Source organism: Jaculus jaculus, chromosome 15 (genome assembly GCF_020740685.1).
Source record: "Jaculus jaculus isolate mJacJac1 chromosome 15, mJacJac1.mat.Y.cur, whole genome shotgun sequence".
Classification (NCBI taxonomy): Eukaryota; Metazoa; Chordata; class Mammalia; order Rodentia; family Dipodidae; genus Jaculus; species Jaculus jaculus.
In genome coordinates this window covers 61601204-61613133 of record NC_059116.1, presented here as the reverse complement: position 1 = coordinate 61613133, position 11930 = coordinate 61601204, and the positions used below count along the sequence as shown (strand labels likewise).

At 39.9% G+C, this 11930-nt stretch overlaps 1 protein-coding gene across 3 annotated transcripts in view; it reads left to right on the top strand.

Annotated features, from left to right (window-relative positions):
- Positions 1–8302: 8302 nt before the first annotated feature.
- Positions 8303–11930, top strand: part of Slc39a12 (solute carrier family 39 member 12) — an 83648-nt gene continuing 80020 nt past the window's right edge. For all 3 annotated transcript variants that reach the window (XM_004668402.3, XM_045135248.1, XM_004668400.2), the window contains exons 1-2: positions 8303–8388; positions 9180–9521. In XM_004668402.3, the coding sequence (XP_004668459.3) occupies positions 9264–9521 (258 nt within the window). In that variant the 5' untranslated portion in view covers positions 8303–8388; positions 9180–9263. The remainder of the gene's footprint in view (positions 8389–9179; positions 9522–11930) is intronic.

The window sequence follows — 11930 nt, the reverse complement described above, 5'->3', positions numbered from 1 at the left end:
TCCACCTTACTCCAGTAAGGATGACAATCATTAAAAAAATCAAACAATAACAGACACAGGCAAGGATGTGGGGAATGAAGAACCCTCGTTCATTGTTGGTGGGAATGTAAATGTGTACAACCACTATGGAAAACAATGTGGAGATTCCTGAAAAGGCTTAATATAGAGTTACCAACAGACCCAGTCATTCCCTTAATGAGCATTCATCCTAAATGCTTCATGCTTCACTACAGATATATTTGCTCAATACATCATTGAAATACTGGCCCACAGCCTTGGTGGGTAACCAATAGCCTTATGATTGGCTATGAGATCCAGTCAATGAAAAGGAATCCATATTTGGAATTGGAAACCTATAGAGACAAGGATTATCCTCTTCAGTGTCAAGCTCTCATTAGTCTTTGGCTAAACTAGGGGTTAGTTACAGACATAAGATTCTCCCTAAATTAATAATGCTTATCACATTTAAATTGTGCTGACTTCACTCTCAGTTGGAGAATCTGTTTTTCTTTTTTGAAAGGTATAGAGAGATCCATGGAGATAAACTACCCTTTGCACTTCAGCCAAGCCACAGCTGAATCCACACAGGAACTGGGGAGACGAGCAAGAGTGCTGCTTCCATCCTGAACCTGGTAATCAGCACCAGGGTGAAGTAGACAGATTCTGATGACACTGAACACCTACCAAAGTAGAGATCCAGAGGCTTCTAAGAGCTCATCACTGAAGTAGACTTAAAACTCACACACCATGGCTCAGGGAATTTGGAAGAAGGGCCAGAAAGATTGTAAGAGCCACAGGTTGAGACATTATTCCCAGAAGCATTTCCTCCCCAACTCCAAAAAAACCTGACTGTTATTCCCACAAAGGCACAACCCACAATCCCATGGGGAATACCTGCAACCTCACTAAGGAGGGTCCCCAGCAGAGCGGGGGCAGGGGCGAGGGAAAAGAGGGTACCAACACATGAGGTATCCATGCAAAGTATGTTGTTAATAGTAATAAATAAATAAAAAGAAATGTACCATTAAAAGATGATTGCTGCTTCAAGCTGTACAAGTGTTAATATTTGGCCTAAATGAGTAGAACGCTTGAAAATACTGTCACAGACATGAGGTTTATTAGTCTTACTCAAACATCCATGGACGGAAACTAGGAATGACACAAATGACATCTTTCATCTTCACAATTGGAAAAGTGGGCTTCTGAATTGAGTAATAGGACAGACTCACATCTAATAAGAATGAGACAGTATTATAAATAGAAAACAGTGAACAACAAAATTACTCGTATGTTTTCAATTGTGTTAAAATAATTAAGAGAAAAGACCAGAAAATCTCTTTTATTTTTTTTGTGGAGAGATTATCTTTCCTTTTTAAAAAATAATTTTATTTATTTATTTGCAACCAGACAGAGAAAGGGCGTATCAGGGCCTCCATCCACTGTAAAAGGACTCCAGATATAAGCACCACTTTGTGCATCTGGCTTTTGTGTGGGTACTGGGGAATCAAACTCTGGTTGTTAGGCTTTGTAGGCAAGTATCTAAACTGATGAGTCAGTTCTCCATCCCACCTTTTTCTTTTTTAACTGTACTTAGCAATTACTTTTTCCAGGTTTTAAATTTATGATCATGTATATATTTTATATGAAGAAGAAAAATATTTTTGGAGAGTCACTGAAAAAGTATGGTTACTTTTGTCATTCTGTCAGATTCCAAATCAAAGACAACTCAAAAGGCTAAATTGAACATAACTGGAATTTTTATAAGTGTTGGAAATATAGTAATTTTTACTGTGTCACAAAGAGAGATACATGTAAGACTAGTTTCTTTTGAAATGGACACAAAGGTTCAGATATTGAGGGCTTGGTCTCCAGCTGGGGACCATTAAGGGGTGGTTGGATCATGAAGATGTTGACTTCATTTTTATATTAATCCATTGATGAGTCCTAACTGAATGGGCTATTATGATATGGGGGATGGTTGGAGGAATTAGGTCATAGGAGTGGGCCTTTGAAGGGTCTGTTTTGTCCCTGGTCTATTCTTTCTCTCTCTTTGCTTCTTGTCCACCACGAGGTAAGTGCCTATCCACCAGCACATAGTACTGGATGCTACACATTTTCCAGAAGCAACGGAACCAAGCATGCATGGATTAAAACCTCTGAAACTGTGAGCCAAGATAAATCCTTTACCTCAAGTATTTTCTCTGTCACAGTGATGAAAGAAAAACTAACTCTCAGAAAACAGTTAAGAGAAAGAATAATACATTGTTAGCAAGTGTTATAAAAGAAGTGAGCCTAAAAGTATATTTATGTGAAAGGTCTACTTTAGATTATTTTTTTGCTTTGTAATTAATTTTTTGACAATTTTATACATGTACATACTGTATTTTGATCTTTTTCTCTGAAAACAGTTGGGCTTTGGGGAAAGGGACTGGTTGAATGTATAATGGGTGAAGCTCCATTCCTGAGCCATAACCTGAGACCATGTAGGAGTTTCAGGCTGGAGGCTGCCATAAAGGGAATCAGGAAGCAGGTCACAATGCCCAGCAGGGCCCCTGCTCTGGGAACACAGGCCAGAACAAATCTAATTTTGCAGTAATGGGACAGATTACACTGTGGTGCTTGAAAGATCTGAGGATCTACTCCTTAGAACTCAGCTAGGTGTGAAGGGAATTGCAAAGCAAGGTACTTATAAGAATCAGTCAAATACAATAAATTTTTTTTTGCATAGGTATTGAATTACTTCTTTAGTAATCTCCTAAACAAGTCATTGAGATTGACTAAGGTCAGACCCATGCATGATACTCAAGTGAGTCCTGCTGCAGGGGCAGCCAGGGGTGGTGCCTGCAGTGAGTTTAGTGCAGTGCATCCTGCCCTTCCTTCATCAGTGGGATCCTCAGCTTAAAGGTCTTCACTTTGGACTAACCCCTGCTTCTTTGATGATCTCACACTCAGGTGATTGCACCATGGTGTTCCTGAGAAAATCCCCAGTCTTTTTCCTTCATAGCTGAGATAAATCTAAGCACATAAGAGCTGATTAAGAGAACACTGGAGACTTCTGGGTGAGGTGATAGCATAGGAGCCATGCCAAACCAGCCTAGGGAGGAATTTAAGCAAAACCACAGCAGAAAAACAGAAGAGAGGAAGATCCACCAGAAAGGAGGAAAATGGCAGGAATCCCTCTGCGGTGCTTGCGCCCCCACCCGTGCGACCCATGCACCCGCCACCCACTGCCGGCCAGGTGCCAAGCCTGAGCAGCCGCACCCAGCAGAAACCAAACAAGGGGATGTTCCAACCTCATCAGCCTCCTTGTAAAGTCGGGAAGTCTGAAGGAAAGACAGCTGAGATCAGCTAAGGAGCTACTGAAAGGGACACAGGCGGCACTGCGTGAGCAACTCCAGGCTTCTGCACTCTCCCCTCCCCCAACCATAAGAACAGTGAACCCCCGGCATTCAGCCCCCAGCGGCAGCACAGCTGGTCAGAACTCCACCTCCATAGGACAACACAGAGGGATTGATCTTGGTGCTCAGCAATTGTGAGGTTGGAAGCTACCCCAAAGGGTAATGAGTGCAACTGACAAAAAAAAAAAAAATAAACAAAGCAAGCCAGGCATGGCGGCCCACGCCTTTAATCCCAGCACTCAGGAGGCAGAGGTAGGAGGATCATCAAGAGTTTGAGGCCATTTTGAGACTACTAGTTAATTCCAGGTCAGCCTGGACCAGAGTGAGACCCTACCTTGATAAGCCAAAAACCAAACAAGCAAGTAAACAAAAAACAGTACATAGGCCTGCATTGGAAGTTCTAATCTATTCTTTCATGTCAGGGCAGGTTGTGGGTTACATATTCTTGGCTGGCTTTGCCATTTTCAATTAAGCTCTATTTGGATATTGGATATTGTTGCCTTTGATGCTTTCAGATTTTTTGCTTCTGCCATTATTGGGGGCAGGGTGTGATTCCAATTCAGGCTGATCTGGAACCCAATTTAGAACAAAATTCTCTAACTCCTATCTGACAGGATTAAGGGTATAGAGCAACACACACCCTTAGGGATTTTGGCTGTATAAGACTGTTTGTTTTAATTCCCACACTTTTATATACTTTGTGCTGGTTTTTATTGATTGTGTATAGTGCTCAGTTGAAGTTTAGAATTTGCCAGTAAATTGTTCCAACCAGTTCACTAGAATACTTACTTAACAGGCAAACCAAACACCTAGGATTACTTATGCAGTTGGATTGCAGTACAAGAACTACATTTGACACCTTAAACTCATTCCATGAAAGTATATAAAGTTGGATTGCCACATCTAAGAATACTGCAAATAAGTAGAAAACCCAAGCATCAAATCAATTCAGGTTGCCAAAGTTGCTACATTATATTACAAGCATCACAAAGAATCAAGACAATACAATCCCACTAAAAACTATAAATCCATCAGAAATGATCACCAATGAGACTGATTTAAATGAAATGCCTGACAAAGATTTAAAAAATGATTTTATCTATACTCAAAGAAATAAAAGGAATATGCGAAGGATGAAATCAGGGAATGTCTCCCATTCACAACTGACTCAAAAAAAAAAAAAAGCACCTTGAAATAAACTTAACCAATGAAGTGACAGATCTCTAGAATGATAACTTTAAAACACTCAAATGAGAAATTGCAAAAGACATAAGTAAATGGAAAAACATCTTTTGTTATTGGATTGGAAGAATCAATACTGTGAAAATGTCAATCTTACCAAAAACAATCTACACATTTAATGCAATCCCATTTAAATCCCAATGACATTTTTCACATATATAGAAAAAACAATCTTAAAGTTAAATCAGAAGCACAAACCTTCTAATAGCCAAAACAATTTTGAGCAACAAAAATAAGGCTGGTTGTATCACCATACCCAATTTTAAGCTATATTACAAAGCCATTGTAACAAAACAGAAAAGAAAAGACTGGCACATAGATCAATGGAACAGAATAGAGGACACAGATGTTAATCCAGGCAGATACAAAATGCCAAAAATATTCATTGGAGAAAAGACAGCCTCTTCAATAAGTAGTACTAGGAAAATTGGATATCTGTATGTAGAAGGATGAAAACAGATCCTTGTCTTTCTCCATGCACAACAATCAAGTCCAAGTGGATCAGGGACCTTAATATCAGACCTGAAACTCTGAAATTACCAGAGGAAAACGTAGGAGAAAATCTTCAACATATTGTCATAGGCAATGACTTTCTCAATATAACCCCAATTGCTCAGGAAATAAAACCACTAATCAACCACTGGATCTCATGAAATTACAAAGCTTTTGTATAGCAAAGGACACTGTGAATAGAGCAAACAGACAATCTACAGAATGGGAGAAAATCTTTGTCAGCTATTTATCTGACAGAGGATTAATATCCAGAATATACAAAGAACCTAAAAAACAAAACAATAAGCAATCAAACAACCCTATTAGAAAATGGGCTACAGAACTAAATAGAGAGTTCTCATTGGAAGAAGTACAGATGGCATATAAAATTCTAAAAAAGTGTTCTACATCCTTAGCCATCAGGGAAATGCAAATTAAAACTAATTTGAGATTCTATCTCATTCCTGTCAGAATGGCTACCATCAAGAAAATAAATGGCAATAAATGTTGGCCAGGATGCAGAAAAAGGGGAGCCCTTCTACAGTGTCGGTGAGAATGTAATCTGGTACAGCCATTGTGGAGTTTCTTGAGACAGCTAAAATAATTTACCACATCCAGCTATAGCACTCTTAGGCATATATCCTAATGACTCTTTTCACTACCTTAGAGATACTTGCACAGCCATGTTTATTGCTGCTCTGTTCACAATAGCTAGGGAATAGAAGAAGCCTATATGTCCCTCAACAGATGAATGGATAATAAAGATGGGGCACATTCATACAACAGAGTTCTATTCAGCAGAAAAGAAAAATGAAGTTATGAAATTTTAAGGAAAATGGATGGATCTGGAAAGGATTATACTAAGTGAGGTAACCCAGGCCCAGAAAGCCAGATGTCACATGTTCTCTATCCATATGTGGATCCTAGCTAAAAATGTATAAACTTGTATGTGAGCTGGTACCAAAAATTGGTAGCAGAGACTAGTAGACTAGAAAAAGGCTATAAGGAAGGGAGGAGAAGGAGGGACTCAAGGTGATGGTATTATATATATGTAAGTAGAAGAATAAATTACAGGGAGGGGAAAGGCCAGGGGAAAAGATTAGGTAAAAGAAGGGTGGGGGAGGGTCAATCAAAAATCAAGATATTCTGAATAAGGCATATGAAAAACTACTTTTTTGAATAATGGTACATCCAGAAACCATAGATTGTCACTAGAAAATCTTCAGTACCAGGGATGGGATACCTTCCAGTGAGTTGTTGGCCAGGGAGGTCCCTGTTGTCTCCAAAATATTACAGGCTGTCGCTGAGGTCCTTGGTGTCCCTTGAGAAACAGATGGTAAGACCCTATTGTTGAAGACTTCACATGCCTGAGAGGCAAGGTCACTGAGAAATCAAGCTGGGGCTGAGCTGAAAACTTTCTCCCTGTAGATCAGTCAACTGACAGCTTGAAAAAGCTGCACTGCATGCAGCTCTGTGGGAGACAGAAGTCATCAGTGGTGAAAACAGTGGACACTGGAAGCCTCAAGTTTGGCCACATAGGCCATATGACTGAATGAGTACAATAGTGGCATGTCTGCTCCGGGGAAAACCAACTGTTCTTGAATTGGACTGAAGGCCTGCAGTATGGGAGGAAATACATGCCTGGTACTGAAAACCTAATCAAAAGCCTATGTCAGGGATGCTCATGAGCCTTAGGGGTATAAAGCCTGCACTTCTCTGAATAAATGTGTATATTACTCTCACCAAATTGCCCTGAAAGCACTATACTTAATGTTCATATTCATACATTAATGCTACTCTCACTTCTGGTTAGAGAAGCTTCTCTTTTCAGAAGGCAATGATCACTGGGATGACCCACAAGCCAACATAGTGCTGAGAAGAAGGAACGGAGGAGTATCCAGTACTGAAATATCTCTATCACATCTTGTAAGGTTCAGGGTCCATTGCGAAAGATGTTGCAGAAAGAATGTAAGAGCCAAAGGAAGGGTACCACATACAACTGTCCAGACAAAAATTGGCCTCAATATCCATGACCTCACAGTGCCTAGCAATACCTACACAGGAACTTCATAATAGGAGAAAAAGATGCTGACATCAAAATAACAGAGAGACTAACAGAGAGAGGGAGGGGATGTGATGGAGAGCAGAGCTGTGAGAGGGAAAGTGGGGGAGGGGAGGGAAATATCATGGTTTGTTGTCTGTAAGTATAGAAGTTGTCAATAATAATAGAGAAAGAGGAAGAGAGAAAGAAAGAATACTGTTGTTTCAGGGATCATTTCCCTTCCAATAGTCTATCACTGCTATCAACATTGTTTGGGAAGTATCCTACCTTTCTGTTCCTGTTTCATACTCAGTTTGTGATTGAAGAGACCCTCCTCTTTCTTTCCTAGTTTCCCTTGTCTCACTTATGTACCCACAACACACACACACACACACACACACATCTCTTCCCATTGTCTTTGGAATCACTTTGGGTGGCTGTACACTCTACATTATTTGCATATCTTCCATTAACTTTGAATCATAAGTTTTAACTTCTCTTGTCTTATGTAAAATTTACTGTCTTATTTGGACCTTAAGTCATGTATTCCCTAGTAATTTACTGAGAGGCTATATTTTGCAGGATCTGAAAGACTCTAATGTAATTAAGCCTACCAAAGACCCACTCCTCCAATCTGGAACATAATCTGTGCAGCTAATTAAAATTCCCCACATGCATGCACTTATTTCTCTAGTTATGTATTTATTTCCTCAACAAATTCTTTTTTTTTTGAAAATCTATTTATGCAACCCTTAGATATCTTAAACTTCTGCACCTTCTGAGACAAAGTTCTAAAGAACCCCTTTTTTCCAAGAAATTCCTGGCATAGGTCTGAATAAAGCAATTATCAGCTGGAAAGAAAAAAATCTTGATCTAACACTGTGTTTACAAAACTCTGCAAGGGGGAAAACATAACTGTGGACAATTCTAAAGTATGTGGTTAAATATGGATGGCAAAAGACAAATTCCTTTACCACATTTATTTGATTATCCTAAAGATCTTTCAAAGTTCCTACTTTTATCCACCTCCATTTTTACCTTCAGAGTAGCCCTCTCCATAGCAACTGGAAACTTCTCTGGGTTGAAATAATCCTTTCTGGTTCCCAGAGCACAGTCAAGGAATTTTAAAAACAGAGGACTTTGAAACGACAGAATACTCTCTGAGATTTAAAAGGCTGTGGAGCTTGAGATAAATAATCATTTATCTTTCTTAAGGTAAGCCCTGGGTTTAATAATGTTCATGTCATCCTCTCATTTTTTAAATGCTAACATAAGAATCTGAAAGTTGTTTTCCTTTTCTTGAAGCTATGAAAATAATCCTAGTATCTTGTTATTTATGACCAAGGTTGTCATTAGCTCATCTCTGGCCCAGGATCTGACATAAGATACTCCTAACATTTTGCATTCCTTATGCAACCAATTGAAGAGAGTTTTTGTTTCTCCAAAAATTGTGACTGAATTTAAAGTCATCTTCCATCCTTCCAATGACTGGTGAATGAGTGAATTAATCACTGTTCCTAGGGTCATGAAATCCTGGTTTTCTTTAAGTTAAAAAGTAGCCAATATTTCCTGAATACTACTATTTTTTCCAGTACTTTGCCTTGTTTAAAACCTTCTAACTGAACATTGTACTGGTAATCCACTAGACGTTATTTTTCTCTTCACTTTTATTCAATAACTTCAGTGATTTGGGTAACCAGTCTCATGGAGTTCTTTGCGATGGGATGAGGTGAAAACCTTGGCCTATAGTATGTATCACCTGCAGACAAAAGGAGAGATTTTCTCCTTTTAACTCTTGACTCTACTTACTTCAGGTAGAGGCAACAGCACAAGCTTCCTGGCTGCTCTGTATGGGGACCTTTCCTGTCTGTTTTTGGGGATTATAAGCTATTTACAGAACCCCTGTTGTTGACACTGCAAATCAGCTTAGCTACCCAATTAGTGAGTCCTTTCAAACATGTTGCAGTCACAATAATTGAGGTCTTTATTTTCCCTCTCTACCACAGAAATTCCTCTGCTTACAAGTATCGTGCACATAGCCACTCACATATCCCCATCCAAAGCCAACTCGAGGGAAAGGACGAGCAGACATGTACTTCTGGACAGAGCTGTCAGTAGTTTGGGTTCTACTGTTTTTTCTCATCCCCATCCCCTCCACTGAGACAGACAAACCCTCCTCCCAAGAATACGGGAGCCCTGTGCCTCCAGGTCAGCTGGCAGAAGTCCTGCAGGCTCTCTCTGCTGGTAACTACTCGTCCATCGGCAATTCAAGAGGCCTTATCAAAGCCCTGCTGGAGATGGCTGGGTGTCCACGGAGAGCGAACAGAGTGCAAGAAGAATGCAAACTGGTCAGTGATAAAAATGGGATCAGGTAGCAAGGCATGTTCAAAGGGAGCAAGAAAATGTCAGGACATTGGAAATGCACAACTTTCAAAAACAAGTGGGAATAAAATGTAGCTAAATAACTTCAGTAAGTGGGATACAACCAGTCATTCAGCATTCTGCAGACAAGTCAATTCAAGATCAGACATTGCCATTTTCATTGGAAGGGTAACACTTAAGCTTTCTGCTTTGCTAGATATACTTACTTGCTAGCATAAACTGTCAGTCAGTCCTTTCTTATTTCTGACTTTCTAATCCTTCATTGGAGCCTGCAGCAAGCATGTGTGATGTTTGTTAGATAGATGTTATTTTCTGTGGACACTCATAGTAACCTGATATTTCTCTAACATTCCATTCCTGAGTGCTTTTTGCTAATAACGATTGGTGGGGGTAATGATTGGATTATTTAGAGCTGGGGCATGGGGTGGAATAAATGGTACATTTAGAAGCCAAATTTGACCCATGGCTCCTGAGGCCCATTTCATAGCCTTGTCTTAGCTTACAATGTGAACCCGTACCTCACCTGTACATCTGAATCAGCTGGGCAGGTGTCACAAAATCCCCATATAGGCATCTAATCTCCCCAAACTGGGATTCAAGTTGCTAAACATGGAATTTAATAATAATAAAAAACATTCGTGAAGTCAGCGAGAGCTATGGATCCCCGACATTAGAGTATGTGAGCGTCACAGGAGGGGCTTCGTGCGGCAGCACATGGGGACAGCCTGTGTCTTAAAATGACTGAAAGAACATGTGATAAAATCCCGCTTCATTAAGCCCCTCCAGACTGATAAAATTTTAAAGGAAAACCTACAAATACATAGATAAATGAAAATGCAAGTAAATAAGCAAAACAGAAGCTCGTAACTACTTCTAGAATAAATTTTGGCAGACTTTCTCAACCATGCATAGTTGTAGGGTAAGAGTGGGTGAACATTTCCTGGCCAAATGTTTTCTTTTTTCTCTCATGTCAGAAGGGGTCTTGCTCACAGACAAAATTCTTCTCTGCTCTTTGTGAATGATAAATAATTCCACAATTATTAAAATGTTTAGTGGTTCCCAGAGGAAATGTGTTATAATAGGCAACTTGTCTGTGATGACATTAATAGATATAGATAGCAACAGAAGACATCCCACTGGAAATAGCCAAGAGACATATCTTATTAATGTCCTCTGAGAATTTGCTTCAGGGCAGTGTTCTCCTTTAATGACATGAAGAGCCTTATTAAGGCTGGTTGAATGTTTTGCTAGGATGAATGTAAGCAGGCAAAGGCTGGAGAGGGATGGGCTGGCTTTGTGCTTATTGCTTTCTGTGACATTAATGAAAGTTTGGCCAGTTTGGCTTCCACTTGAATTATTTCTATTTCCAGGATTTGCAATACTCAGTATAACGGTTTTTCCTTCTGGTGGCTGCATTTTTTTTTTTCTGGGAAAGAAATTGAGGTGAAACCAAGGTGACTCAGGTTCACCTGTTCCTGTCCCAATCCACTGAATCCTCCATCTAAGAGGATCTCCAGACGCGGCCCTGGAACTTCAGGAAAAGCCAATGAAAACTCAGTTCTCTTCATGTCACAGGCACTTGGGTTCTGACCCAAAGTACAGAAATTTGGCTTGTTGTGAGTCTCTTTTAACATTTAAGATGTGTTGTTGACAGGCAAGGCTCATGTTAGACATTCTGTGGTGGAGAGAGACAGAGAGGGATAGAGGGACAGAGGGAGAGAGGGAGAGAAAGAGAGCATGCTCAGATCTCTCAATGTTGGTAAAAAAAAAAAAAAAAAAAAAAGTAGAGAAGTAGCTGTCTTGAGTTTGTAAGAAAGAAAACCAATGTTCCCACATTTCGGTTAGGTAAAAAATGGAATTAAAAAAATATGTCTGAGGTATATGAGAACACTGGGCAGTTAAAATAAATCCAATGGGTGGTTTGAGCCTGACCTTGACCTTTTCTATTCTTTTAAAAATGAGATTAAATTTTGTAAATTAATTTTATTGTATTTTTAAGAATGTAGGTGTGTGTGGTGTGTGTATGCACATGTGCATGTGTGTGTATGGACGTTTGGAGGCCAGAGGCTGGCACTGGTGTTTTCCTCAGCTGCTCTCCATCGTATTTCCCCCGGCAGGCTCTCTCACTGAATCCGGAGCTCACAGATTTGGCTGGTGTAGCTAGGCAGCTTGACCAGGGTCTTCTGGTTTTTGCTTCTCAAGAACTAAGGTTACAGGCACACACCACCGTGCCTGGAATTTCGGTGGGTGCTGGGTATCCAGACACAGGTCCCTGTGGTTTCACAGCAAACATTTTTCCAATTGAGCCATCTTCCTGGTCCTAGAATAGGGTTTAGTGGACTTAGTGAGAGATTAAGTAACTCCCCAAATGTAAG